The sequence below is a fragment of the Sander lucioperca genome, chromosome 7, assembly GCF_008315115.2.
Source record: "Sander lucioperca isolate FBNREF2018 chromosome 7, SLUC_FBN_1.2, whole genome shotgun sequence".
In the NCBI taxonomy this organism is placed as follows: domain Eukaryota; kingdom Metazoa; phylum Chordata; class Actinopteri; order Perciformes; family Percidae; genus Sander; species Sander lucioperca.
In genome coordinates this window covers 13970773-13985827 of record NC_050179.1, presented here as the reverse complement: position 1 = coordinate 13985827, position 15055 = coordinate 13970773, and the positions used below count along the sequence as shown (strand labels likewise).

General features: G+C 41.0%; 1 protein-coding gene across 1 annotated transcript; it reads left to right on the top strand.

Annotated features, from left to right (window-relative positions):
- The first annotated feature begins 2078 nt into the window (after positions 1-2078).
- On the top strand, positions 2079-4935 carry tnni1c (troponin I, skeletal, slow c). Its single transcript, XM_031293412.2, has 6 exons — positions 2079-2095; positions 3055-3130; positions 3291-3422; positions 3535-3624; positions 4218-4400; positions 4609-4935. Exons 1-6 carry the CDS (start codon positions 2079-2081, stop codon positions 4693-4695), a joined length of 585 nt encoding a protein of 194 aa, XP_031149272.1. The 3' UTR covers positions 4696-4935.
- The last annotated feature ends 10120 nt before the right edge of the window (positions 4936-15055 follow it).

Here is a 15055-nt window from a genome sequence, read left to right as displayed (position 1 = left end):
GTTTCTTTTTGCATTATATTCAAACTTGAATCATGTCACAAACACACACACACACACACACACACACACACACAAGCTATGGCCCAAAGTGATTTAGCCCTATGCAAATTTAATCAGTTTTCAATGCAAACCCAAGAGATAGAAAAGAAAACTTGTCCACCTTGCAAGTGATAACAGAGCAGACATTTATGACATGCTTTCCTGGTAATCCCACATAAACCTGTAAACATCCTGTTAGAAATAAGAGAAATATTGGTTACTGTCACTGGCACTGCCACTTAACATCAAAGACATGTCCTTGGTTTGAATCTCAGCTGTGGTGTTTGTTTATGTTTGTTCCTACAGTCCAAAGACATACATAAGTCAGGTGATCTGGGCCATAGCCAGCCTTCCCTATGTGCATGCTGGGACTCCAACCTGTCTGTTACCCTGAAAAACAATTTACAGGTGTGAAGAATGAGTGAATGTTGCAGGTTGAACCTTTGATGTTGTCGCTCAAGTCTGTGCAGTGGTCGTATTACACAGCTAGGGCACTTGTCCCAGTAGTAATTCATTTAGACAAAACTGAAGCAGTGCTCTTCACAGTATCACTTGTTGACTCTTGCTCTTCTTGGCCTGAATTTGAGCAGATTGTATGTCCGATACACACATATTTAAATACATATTACAAATTTTGACACTTCTATTAACAACAATCAAAGAGGATACAGGCATTTCAAAAACATGGTCATCAGATGGGACACTAGCATCTTAAAATTTTCACTCATCCTATAAAATATCGTAACATCTACTGGATGGATTGACACACAATTTGGTACATTCATTCATGGTTCCCAGATGCGTGCGCTATGCTTGATGGAAACTTTTCTTTGCACCCCGGGCCTCTTACAGGAAGTGTTTCATAGTGACTGAGTGGTTGCACCACATTGTGTGGATGACAGACATAGCAGCACCAGAACGGTTATTGAATATAGCAACGTGACCTCTGCTGTGGAGCAACACAAACAAAAAAAAAACAATCAAGCTAGTTAAGTATAGAGCTATAGGGACTCATGTATGTAGCCTAGACCCTGAAGCATACAAACATGACCACACAATTACAAACGTATAGCATACTCAAATACACTGTGAATATTGTATAAAACAAGTGTTTTCAGTTATTTCTCTCACAGTCCAGGATTTGAATGACTAGGCAAATGCTTTATTTTAGTTTAAGACTAAGGAAATCACCCTTTCCAACAGAGGTGATAATCGTGTCAGTCGGTATAGTTGTTGAGTTAACAAAGTGTAGATTTCCCGTTAATTGCGGTTAGAAAATTGGTAGTTAGAAAAAGAGCAGACGTCTCACTTCGTCTTATTTCAAGGCACCACAAATGTCTTCCTGAAAAGATAACCGCTGCAGCTGACTAGAGTCTTCTAGAGTCTAGTGTGTAACAAATATTTACATTCAGAGTACAAGCTGCATTTTTGTGAAGAACAGGATTTTATGATTATTATTTTTAAATCCAAACCAGATTTTTATGTAAGCAGAATGTGACTGTGCTGTTACACTCACTGTGTTAGTGAAGTGGATAAGGAAGTGTTGACTTGAGGGAAAAAGTCTGAATCTGAAAAGCTGCAAAGAGACAAGAAGCAGCTGGATGTCACATTTTCAATAGAAACCCATAGAGACCTGATACACAAGAGGGAGCTATCATCTCTCTTTTTTCTTTTTGACCAGAAGATTTAGTGGGGTGATTCTTCTTCTTAATAGAAGATCTTTGGTGCAGTCCGACATATAACAGCCAACTGCTGTTAAAGACCATTCTGATTTCTAACTATTGATGCATGTTCTGTTACTGGAGGTGTCATTTTCATTTTTTTCACTGGACTATTTTTTTCTTTTTCAAAACTAACAGCATCTTAATTGTTTCTTTCTCAAATGTGCAACAATGTCTGATGAGTAAGTTCTGTCATCACATATTTTGAAAGTACATTTTACAGAGTGTTTATTGGCCTATGAAGTTTTGTCTCAGAATAATAACATTGTCTCTTGTTTGCTTGTGTATCTCTGATTTCTCTGGTCCAACACATTCCACATGGCCATCACAGTGATGTAAGTTACAGACTGCATGTTGTACTATGCTTTCTAACAGTGTTTATTGTTTAATGTAGTTTAAACCCCTTGTCTTTATTCCTTTTCTCCGCAGTACACACCAGCCCTCATGCCCCCCCAGGCAGTGGCAAAGGTAGTAATACCTATTTTAACTAACAATGTGTTTATGAATAATAGTTCCTTTGTGCCAACCTGTCAAGTAGTTATGAGTATGCATGTTTGAATGATTGAATCTTTTCACTCGGCTTAACAGCTTCCCTGGAAGATAACAATATTACAAAGCAAATGGGTTACAATAAGATTGAATGCAAAGTTTAAAAACATAAGTTGAGTTGTATATAATCATGTTAACTGTAATATGTACTGTATCATATTGGCACTGACTCATAAATTACAATTTCATTCTTTCCAAAGATCAGTAATACAAAGAAACAATGATACTAATGATTCAACTTTGGCCTCATGAATGATTTCATAGTGTATGGAGCATTGACTGAACAACTCTCTTGCTCATTCAATTTTAATTGTTGATGTGTTGCTTCCATTTTGATCTTACCCAGTTTTAAGGTGCATATGATTAAATACTGTAGCCTAAATGTCAAGTAAACTAAAGGTTTGTAGTGCTGTTTTGTCCAGTGTCATGGGCAAATGTATTTATGCATTTACAGGTTAAGGAGGAATTTTTGATGACATAACACAGAGGCAGCATACATTTCGACAAGAAAAAATGACTCTTTTCATAGCTAAATACTGGGCATTGTAAGCTGCTGTTGTTAGTGAGATGCTAAGGTACGTAGTCAGTCAAAGTCACATTGTCAAGTCACATAAGTAAGTGAGCAGCTACTCCAAAAAGAGGTACCAATATTGCAATATTGCAGGTAAGGAATTTGCAATTTATTTATATTTATAAATCTATACTTATTTTAATTAAAGTTGCATCATTAAATATACAAGATCAGTTGTAATATCACATTATTTTTAAATTATTTTCAGCCCAAATGCAAGATTTCAGCCTCCCGCAAGCTATCATTGAAGGTAAATGTGTTAACTCATTCCTTTACACTGTACACTCTACACCAATCTATTAATATGAAAGAGCATTTTTTTCATGTAACAACTAAAAGGGAAAGGATAAGCCCTGATTATGCACCACAATTTGACGTTCTTCTTTCCATGTTGACTTTGACTCGTCCAGATTCTCTTGCTGGCTCGTGCAACAGAAGAGCTGGAGGCAGAGAAGGCTGCAAGAGAGGAAGAAAAGGTCCGCTACCTGGGAGAGAAACTTCCACCGCTGCAGCTCATTGGTTTAAACATGGATGAACTGCAGGTGAAAGGGCTTATGTCCCTAAGACAAACAATGCAAGATTGATAATGCAAAAACAATAAGCATGTGTCTCACTTAAATATAGTGTGGATATTTGTTTGCTGTTGTTTTGTAGAAACTCTGTAAGCAGATGCATGAAAAGGTTGATATGGTGGATGAGGAGCGCTACGACTGTGAGGCCAAAGTCATCAAGAACAACAAAGATGTATGTCATGCGCTATGACACACCAGATTCACATGAAAAACATTGAAGTAGAAGTACATCAAGAAAAAGGGTTCTGTTTTTATTAAAGGTGCCCTGCCACACATATTTCATTACTTTGTGGTAATGTCTGAAGTTCTATCCTGGACTGTAACATTTTTTTGTGGAAAAAATGCCTTGGTTACCTTGTTTCAAGCCATTCTAGCATGGTATAGAAAGCCTGCAGGAAGACTCAGCTTGATTTGTTGTTATCATTAATATGCAACGAGCTAAGCTGCTTGACTCTGACTGGCTAACAGCTAGTCAATGAGATCCTGGCTATCAGCATCCTTTACCCAGCGCAACTGGGCAAGCTCATGAATAGTAATGAGCTCAGGCAACACCACGCCAGACTGACCAGCTTTTGTAATTGGCCTGATCCGCTTATTTCTTTTCAGTGGCTAGAGCTGACAGAGGAGATAGCAGTTAATTTTCACATTCACAACAACACAAACACATATGGACCTAACATATTTCAAAAAATACAAGTAAAAACGGTTTTGTGTGGCAATGCACCTTTAACAAAAGTCACCAGCTAAGCTTTTCACCATCACCAGATCAGCGAATTGAATCTGAAGATTCAGGACCTCGGAGGGAAGTTCAAGAAGCCAGCACTGAGGAAAGTGAGAGTGTCAGCAGATGAGATGCTGAAAGCTCTCTTTGGATCCAAAAACAAGGGCTCCATGGACCTAAGGGCAAACCTCAAGTCTGTAAAGAAAGAGGACATCAAGCAAGAGAAGGTATGGCTCCTCAAGCAGACATAGAGATATCCCAAAAAATTTGAATGAAAAAAAGAAACTGCAAAAAACTCAATGATCTGTGTGTGTGTGTGTGTGTGTGTGTGTGTGTGTGTGTGTGTGTGTGTGTGTGTGTGTGTGTGTGTGTGTGTGTGTGTGTGTGCGTGTGTGTGTGTGTGTGTGTGTGTGTGTTTGTTTTGATACCTTATAGGAGCTGACCATGGAGGTGGGTGACTGGCGTAAGAAACTGGAGGGTATGTCTGGTATGGAGGGCAGGAAGAAGATGTTTGATGCATGATGTTAGGGAGTAAGAACTGAACGAAAATGGTATAATAAATAAAAATGAATACATCATGTTACAAAGAAATGCTGCCACTGTTTTGGCAGAAGTGTAATCATACACATGACTTTCAAGTCACTGTAGTTCTGATTCTGTTGTCAAGTACACTATTTGTAAAATAACATTGTGAATCCACAGTATATTACTGCCTGATAATGCTGTTATGTAAAAGAATACAATAAATCTGTACATATTGCCTGATCTTTGTTTCCCTTACACAGTAAGTAAATGTAGCCTCTGCTCTAATACTGCAGCACAGAACATTTATGCAGCCAGTTGTTTTTAAATAGTGTAAACAATCTTCGGGTACAATATTGAATTTCGTTTGTAATTGTAATGGGTTTGACAAAGTGCTTTGACACAGTTATGAAAAGGGTATTGTATTGTAGCTGTTTTTCATGTACAGTGTCTCTGCTAAGCTATGCCAAGCTACAGTATGATATATTTTATGTCAGAGCCAGGATATACTTAGCCTTTCCTCTTGACTGGAATGAATTCCTCTACAATAATAAACAGTAAACACCGTTATGCACACTGTCCTTGGAGTGTCAGTAAGATGATGGAGGGGTGACTGGATGGAGTCGACAGCTTCTGAGGAATTTATGAGCACTTGTGAGCATCTGTGAAAATGCAGTATGTGCCTGTGTGGACGCCAGCATACAGTACAGTCAGACTATTATTCCCACTGTCCTAGAGAAAAAGATGAAATGGTCATCATGCACCACAGCTGTAGTCTCTCTCCTCAGACTTGTGTTTCTCTTAGACTACGTTTACACGTGGCCGGCTATTTTCATAAACGGACATTTAGAACCTCTATGTTTTCAGAAAAGTGTTTGTTTACATGTACCCGCGTATATATGCTGTCAATGCTGTCAAGAGCATGCCACACCTGTAGGTGGCAGTGTAACAAGAAGCTCAAGCCCACGTTAGCCAATCAGAATCCCGAAAATAGCAACAACAGCAACGACTCACTTCCTCTTTCTCTCTCTTGGCTGCCTAAACCACTGTTTGTCTCAGTTTACATGCTTTCTGTGATAAAAACGGGGTTTTCGTGTAAATGAGAGGCCAAACCGCAGGAAAATATCTGCGTCTTCCCTTCGTGTAAACGGGGCTTTAACATGTCTTGTTGAGATAGAGATAATGCAGGTGTCCATTTTTCTGCTATTGGCTGTTATCACACTCCTGATTGGAAGGTGGTACTTGTGTATGCTAAAGGTGTGTTAGCGTATTCATCCCTAACACACCTTTAGCGAAGCAAATTATCTGCCATACATCAACTTAACACACCTTCCTTTAACTTTGACAACATCTGCAACGACCTTTAGCTAATACCCAAGTGAAGAGAGAACACAACAACAACAACCTATTTTTACTATTATACTGTTATTGATATATCGTTATTTTATCATTTCTTTTTATTTATCTGCTCTCACTGTCTTGTGAAGCACTTTGTAACATCTACTGTGTGTCTGTCTGTGTACGTGCGTGCATGCTTGCGTGTTTGTGAGAGTGATAGATGGAAGTAGAGTTTAGTTTATCTGTACTAAAAGGGCCCGGCCTTTACATGCTCAAAATATTAGTAAAACACCGAATCTTAGCACCGAATCCAGGATATATTCTGCTTCGGATTCGGCCCAATATTCGGCCGATATTCGGCCGAATATTGTCTTCTGATGGATACAAAACAACAACCAGACCGAACCTGACCGAACCTGACCAAACCCGACCGAACCCGACCGAACCCGACCTTCAGTTGGAGCTGAAGTTCTTTTCCCAAACCTGACCGAACCCAACCCCGAACCCGGCTGTACCCTACCGAACCTGGCCAAACCCGAACCCGACCTAACACGATCCAGAACCCGGCCGAACCTGACCAAACCCGACCGAACCCGAAGCCGAATCCGGGATTCGGCTCGGCTTCAGATTGGGCTGAATATTGGGCCGAATCTCCTGCGAGGGCCGCAGGAGATTCCGAGCCCGTGTAAAATGATAGAAATTAAGACCGAACCCGGCCGAACCCGACCCCAATCCAGATCCCGACCTAACCCCATCCCGAACCCGGTCGAACCTGACCAAACCCAACCTTCAGTTAGAGCTGAAGTTCTTTGCCCGAACCTGACCGAACCCGACCCCGAACCTGGCCGAACCCGGCCGAACCCTACCGAACTCGGCCGAACCCGACCGAATCCTGAACCCGACCGGACCCTACCGAACCCGTCCGAACCGGATCCCGAACCCGGCCAAACCAGGCCGAACCCGAACAAACCTGACCCCAATCCCGATCCCGACCTAACCCGATCCCGAACCCGGCCGAACCTGACCAAACCCGACCGAAGCCGAATCCCGGATTCGGTGCCCAGATTCGGCTTCAGATTCGGCCGAATATTGGGCCGAATCTCCTATTCCCTCTTTTTTTTACATTATTCCTGATGGAGATGGAATGTACATAATTTAAGTGTGTGTGTGTGTGTGTGTGTGTGTGTGTGAGAATAGCTGGACAATATTGCTTTTACATTCTTGTTTTTTAATTTTTATTATGTTTTTAAATTCTATTTTATTTATTTGCAAAGCACCAACAGGAATACCATCCTATTTCATTGTATCCTGTATAATGACATTAAAGAATTCTATTCGAAATACATCACCTCACCGCTCATTTACCGCGCACCCAGAGCGCAGGCCCAAGCCCGTGTAAAATGATAGAAATTAAGACCGAACCCGACCGAACCCGACCAAACCCAACCGAACCCGGCCAAACCTGAACCTGACCCCAATCCCGAACCCGGCCGAACCCGGCCGAACCCTACCGAACCCGGCCGAACCCTACCGAACCCTGCCGAACCCGACCGAATCCTGAACCCGGCCGAACCCTACAGAACCCGTCCAAACCCGGCTGAACCTGACCAAACCCGACCGAACCCGAAGCCGAATCCTGGATTCGGTGCCCGGATTCGGCTTCGGATTCAGCCGAATATTGGGCCGAATCTCCTATTCCCTGTCATTAGTCAGAGATAATATTGCATCTCAGTCGGCTCTGTCAGTTTCTTTAGCAGAAGCCCTCCACACCCTCCTCAGCTACAGTCTCATCTGAGGGATCAGCCACTCTTAGGTTTTATCCCAAAGATACTTCAATCACAAGGACTCTCACACTCGCCTGCTCACTTTCTCACTCTCTCGCACTGTGTGTGTGTGTATGTGTGTGTGTGTGTGTGTGTGTGTGTATGTGTGTGTGAGAGAGTGATCGATGGAAGTGGAGTTTAGTTTATCTGTGCTATCAGGGCCTGCCTTTACATGCTCAAAATATTAGTAAAACACAGAATCCTAGCACTGAATCCAGGATATATTCTGCTTCGGATTCGGCCCAATATTATATTCCAATATTGTAAAAATGTACTTTTTTGCCAATCACTGAGATTTATTTGACATTATTCCTGATGGAGATGGAATGTACATAATTTAAGTATGTGTGTGTGTGTGTGTGTGTGTGTGTGTGTGTGTGGGGGGGGGTTGGGGTTGAGAATGGCTGGACAATATTGCTTTTACATTCTTATTTTTTAATTTTTTTATGTTTTTAAATTCTATTTTATTTATTTGCAAAGCACCAAGAGGAATACCATCCTATTTCATTGTATCCTGTACAATGACAGTAAATAATTATATTCTAATCGAAATTAGGGCTGTCAAACGATTACATTTTCTTAATCGCGATTAATCGTTGAATTTCTATAGTTAATCGCGATTAATTGCATGTTTTATCACATTATTAAAATTCTATTATTTTGTATTTCAGAACTGTTTTTAAGTACATATTAACAATGGAAAGCAATTCTTACCAGTGTATCTTGATTGGGAATCAAATGAATGCAAAGAAAGTGACTTTATGAACTTGATTTTAAGATTTGTATTTGTTTATTATATATTTAATCTAGTCACACATTTGAATCTAGAGTCAATATTAGGGTTGGGTATTGTTTGGTTTGGATACTGGTGCTAAAGCGATACTTTTCAAATGGTACCGGTGCCTTAATGGTGCCTGAACTGATACTTTTTAAGAAAGTTAAAAAAAGAAGGGTACTAAACAGTTGGCAACATTAAAGAACGGCTTGTTTATTGCTAAGGCCATATCGTCAAAATTAAATGTTTAATAATAATGTAATCACTATAACAATAGCTGTAGGGCTGTCAAACTATTCTTTTTTTTTTAAATCGCGATTAATCGCTGAATTTCTATAGTTAATCGCGATTAATCGCATATTTTATCACATGATTAAAATTCTATTATTTTGCAATTCAGAACAGTTTTTAAGTACATATTAACAATCGAAAGCAAATTTTACCAGTGTATCTTGATTGGGAATCAAATGAATGCAAAGAAAGTTACTTTATGAACTTGATTTTAAGATTTGTAATTATTTATTTACTGTAAACAAAAGAAAAATGTGTGAATCAGTCATTATTGCACAATTCCTCCAAGTACCTAACTAAAAAACTAAAAATCCCTATCCTTACTAGAGTCAATATAGTGTTTAGTAACTCCTAAATAGAGCTGTAGTAATTTTTTGGGATTTGGTTTCATCCACAGGTCGGCAAGAAGCACTCTCCAAAATAGTGCTTTGCCTGAGTGGGTAGCATGCTAGCAGGTAGCATCACGTTAACTGTACTACTATGCTTAGCTCCGTAGGTGGTAGCTCAAGCTTGACGTGCTTCGGTGATATTTTAATTAATGGAAAATAAAAAGCTCCATTCAGAATTTCATTGCTGCTGTCTTTCTCCATCATGCCTGCAGCCTGCAGCAGCAAGATGTGTTACGAGGAAGTGGCAGCTTGATGATAAGTAACGGTGCTGCAAAGGGTCAAAATAGTAGCCTGTTAGGCACGACACAAAGCAGAGTGAAGTGTAAAATAAATTAATAAATGCCGGCATGCGATTAAAAAAAATGACTCGCATCGCGTCGGCCCTCAATCGCATCGCGATTAACGTGTTAACGCTGACAGCCCTAATATATATATATATATATATATATATATATATATATATATATATATTATACACTCACCTAAAGGATTATTAGGAACACTTTACTAATACTGTGTTTGACCCCGTTTTGCCTTCAGAACTGCCTTAATTCTTCATGGCATTGATTCAACAAGGTGCTGGAAGCATTCTCTAGAAATGTTGGCCAATATTGATAGGATAGCATCTTGCAGTTGATGGAGATTTGTGGGATGCACATCCAGGGCACAAAGCTCCTATTCCACCACATCCCAAAGATGTTCTATTGGGTTGAGATCTGGTGACTGTGGGGGCCATTTTAGTACAGTGAACTCAATGAACAGTGAAATTTGAAATGATTCGAGCTTTGTGACACGAAGTAGCCATCAGAGGATGGGTACATGGTGGTCATAAAGGGATGGACATGGTCAGAAACAATGCTCAGGTAGGCTGTGGCATTTAAACGATGCCCAATTGCTACTAAGGGGCCTAAAGTGTGCCAAGAAAACATCCCCCACACCATTACACCACAACCACCAGCCTGCCCAGTGGTAACAAGGCATGACGGATCCATGTTCTCATTCTGTTTACGCCAAATACTGACTCTACCATCTGAATGTCTTAACAGAAATCGAGACTCATCAGACCAGGCAACATTTATCCAGTCTTGAAAGGTCCAATTTTGGTGAGCTTGTGCAAATTGTAGCCTCATTTTCCTATTTTTAGTGGAGATGAGTGGTACCCGGTGGGGTCTTCTGCTGGTGTAGCCCATCCTCCTCAAGGTTGTTCATGTTGTGGCTTCACAAAGGCTTTGCTGCATACCTCGGTTGTAACGAGTGGTTATTTGAGTCAAAGTTGATCTTCTATCAGCTGGAATCAGTCGGCCCATTCTCCAGTGACTTCTAGCATCAACAAGGCATTTTCACCCAGAGGACTGCTGCATACTAGATGTTTTTCCTTTTTCAGACCATTCTTTGTAAACCCTAGAAATGGTTGTGCGTGAAAATCCCAGTAACTGAGCAGATTGGGAAATACTCAACCCAGCCCGCCTGGCACCAACAACCATGCCACGCTCAAAGTTGCTTAGATCACCTTTCGTTCCCATTCTAACATTCAGTTTGGAGTTCAGGAGATTGTCTAGACCTGGACAACACCCCTAAATACATTGAAGCAGCTGCCATGTGATTGGTTGATTAGATAATTGCATTAACGAGAAATCTTACAGGTGTTCCTAATAATCCTTTAGGTGAGCAGTGATCTGCCAACCAATCAGGAGTGATTTTTCTTGTTTAAAAGTAGTGGCTTCAGCCAATACTGAGTGAGGAAATTCAAGCCAGACATTCTCTGACAGGTGCGGTGTTGCTCCTATTCATATGCTAATTAGGCCAGACACTCTCTGGCCAGAAGAGGTTTCCCTGCTATTCATATGCTTATTAGAGCCATTAGCACCTCCGCAGGAGCTCTCCACACGTCATGGTTCGTTTCCAACAATATGTGGCGCAGACGAACGCGACGTTCACAGCGTTTACGGACGTTTACGGGGACGAAAATCCCACTTTTAATGCAGTGCATAGCTGTAGCCGTATCCCTTCTAACATCAGCTGTATCCGTTCTAACATCAACAATAGCTGTAGCTGTATCCCTTCTAACATCAACCATAGCTGTATCCCTTCTAACATCAGCCATAGCTGTAGCTGTATCCCTTCTAACATCAACCATAGCTATAGCTGTATCCCTTCTAACATCAGCTGTAACCCTTCTAACAACCATAGCTGTAGCTGTATCCCTTCTAACATCAGCTGTATTCCTTCTAACATCAACCATAGCTGTAGCCGTATACCTTCTAACATCAGCTGTATCCCTTCTAACATCAACAATAGCTGTAGCTGTATCCCTTCTAACATCAGTTGTATCCCTTCTAACATCAACCATAGCTGTAGCTGTATCCCTTCTAACATCAACAATAGCTGTAGCTGGATCCCTTCTAACATCAACTATAGCTGCATCCCTTATAACATCAACCATAGCTGTATCCCTTCTAACATCAACCATAGCTGTAACCGTATCCCTTCTAACACCAGCTGTATCCCTTTTAACATCAACCATAGCTGTAGCTGTATCCCTTCTAACATCAACCATAGCTATAGCTGTATCCCTTCTAACATCAGCTGTAACCCTTCTAACAACCATAGCTGTAGCTGTATCCCTTCTAACATCAGCTGTATTCCTTCTAACATCAACCATAGCTGTAGCCGTATACCTTCTAACATCAGCTGTATCCCTTCTAACATCAACAATACCTGTAGCTGTATCCCTACTAACATCAGTTGTATCCCTTCTAACATCAACCATAGCTGTAGCTGTATCCCTTCTAACATCAGCTGTATCCCTTCTAACATCAACCATAGCTGTAGCTGTATCCCTTCTAACATCAATCATAGCTGTAGCTGTATCCCTTCTAACTTCAGCTGTATCCCTTCTAACAACCATAGCTGTAGCTGTATCCCTTATAAAATCAGCTGTATTCCTTCTAACATCAACCATAGCTATAGCCGTATACCTTCTAACATCAGCTGTATCCCTTCTAACATCAACAATAGCTCTAGCTGTATCCTTTCTAACATCAACTATAGCTGTATCCCTTCTAACATCAACCATAGCTGTAGCTGTATCCCTTCTAACATCAGCTGTATCCCTTCTAACTTGGGCCATAGCTGTAGCTGCATCCCTTCTAACATCAGCTCTATTCCTTCTAACATCAACCATAGCTGTAGCCGTATCCCTTCTAACATCAGTTGTATCCCTTCTAACATCAACCATAGCTGTAGCTGTATCCCTTCTAACATCAGTTGTATCCCATTTAACATGGGGGGGAGTGAGGCAGACAGACCGGGGTGTGCTAGCTGTAGCTGTATCCCTTCTAACATCAACTATTGCTGTATCTGTATCCCTTCTAACATTAACCATAGCTGTATCCCTTCTAACATCAACTATAGCTGTATCCCTTCTAACATCAACTATAGCTGTATCCCTTCTAACATCAACTATAGCTGGATCCCTTCTAACATCAACCATAGCTGTAGCTGTATCCCTTCTAACATCAGCTGTATTCATTCTAACATCAACCATAGCTGTAGCTGCATCCCTTATAACATCAACTATATCTGTATCCCTTATAACATCAACCATAGCTGTAGCTGTATCCCTTCTAACATCAGCTGTATCCCTTCTAACGTCAACCATAGCTGTAGCTGTATCCCTTCTAACATCAGCTGTAGCCCCTCTAACATCAACCATAGCTGTATCCCTTCTAACATCAGCTGTATCCCTTCTAACATCAACCATAGCTGTAGCTGTATCCCTTCTAACATCAGCTGTATCCCATCTAACATGGTTAGTTAGAGCTGAAATTCTTTTCCCGAACCTGACCAAACCCTACCGAACCCTACCGAACCCTACCGAACTCGACCGAACCCGATCCCGAACCCGACCGAACCTGACCCCAATCCTGAACCCGGCCGAATCCTACCGAACCTGTCTGAAACCGATCCCAAACCCAGCCGAATCCGACCTAACCCAATCCCGAACCCGGCCGAACCCGAATCCTGGATTCGGTGTCCGGATTCAGCTTCGGATTCGGCCGAATCTCCTATTCCCTCTGTCATTAGGCAGAGATAATATTGCATCTCAGTCGGCTCTGTCAGTTTCTTTAGCAGAAGCCCTCCACACCCTCCTCAGCTCAGGTCTGATAGCACAGATAAACTAAACTCCACTTCCATCGATCACTCACTCACTCACACACACACACACACACACACACACGCAGTCCGGTGGATTCCACAGTTACAGGTCTGCAACCGGCACAAAATTTCCAACATTTTTTCACCAACCATGATGTATGAAGAGTGAAAACTGTAGGGGAGAGAGCAATTTGTTTGGAAACATTTCAGAGAATCATACTGCAGCTCCCCTCTCTGTCCTCCCCTCTGGCTCTCAACATTTCGTCCCCATACACACACATTGGCAAATCTCTTAGAAAAATCATAACACACCATTCCCGATCATTACACACGTTTTGATGTATTTTGTGTGCAAGGTTGGCAATGCTTCATGACTAGTAGCGGGACAGAAATGTGGCAGAATAAGTATGGGGGATAGAAGTTATTGTGCCGATTGCTGCTATTGCAGCACATTCGCACACTGAACTATTAAAAACACATAATGTAATGGAAATGAAGGCAAGAGAGATTTATTCTTTAGATTTTTCAAGGCAATGTTAAATGGAAAAAAAAACTTGAGAGAAGGTACAGAAGCCAAAAATAAGGCAGAGGTTAACTCCCAGCACAAAGAGAGGGATGAGGTATATCTAAAAACAACAAAGTAAGAGATGACAGAGTAGTATAAGAGGAAACACCAAACACTCTGGCCAAACCAAAAAAACACGTTTACAAAGCTTCAATGCTTTGTTACTAAAAAAAAATGGGGGAGGGCAATATCACACATTTCTTGGCAGTGTTACAAATCAAAACCACCAGGAGACCAGAATTGTGTTGGGTTTATAGTGCCCTGAATGACAAGTGAAACAATTCAACATGTATTAATTTCAAAAGGCTAAGAAATGCACAACTTTGTTAAAGTGCCCATATTATGAAAAAAATCACTTTTCTGGGATTTGGGGTGTTATTTTGTGTCTCTGGTGCTTTCATTCGCATACAAACTTTGAAAAAAAAATCCATCCATGCTGTTTTGAGTGAGATACGGTTTCTGAATGTGTCCTGCCTTCAGTCTCTGGGTGAGCTGTTCAAAATGTGCACGGCTTTCTACGTCACTAGCCAAAACGAAGGGCCTAGGGGGCTAACCGTTAGCATGCTAGCTCGTTCTCAATGGCAAAACACTGCTACAACACACACGAATTCACCCTAATCTACAAAATAAATTGTATAGAACTACTTACATGTCCCTGTTCTGCAGGTATTCCACACAAAGTTGGAAGTGTGCCCTCATTTAGAAGAAGGCTCCCTTCTAATCCTGCCTTGTACAGGCCGAAGTTGCACAAACACCTAGCTAGCTGATGTAATCCTTACCTAGCTACTGGGCATGTGCTACAGACAACAAAGATCTTACAGAAGTTGCAAGGTCTCACTCTGTAGCTAAAACAGAGACCTGACACAGGGTGAAAAGAGGATCTGCAGAAATGTGCAGTACAACAAAAATATGGTGTTTTTTGAAAATTAAATCATGTAAATTAAAAAAATTAAAAAATTCTGATACAATCTCAAATTACAATTATGAACCTGAAAATGAGAATAATATGGCCACTTTAAAC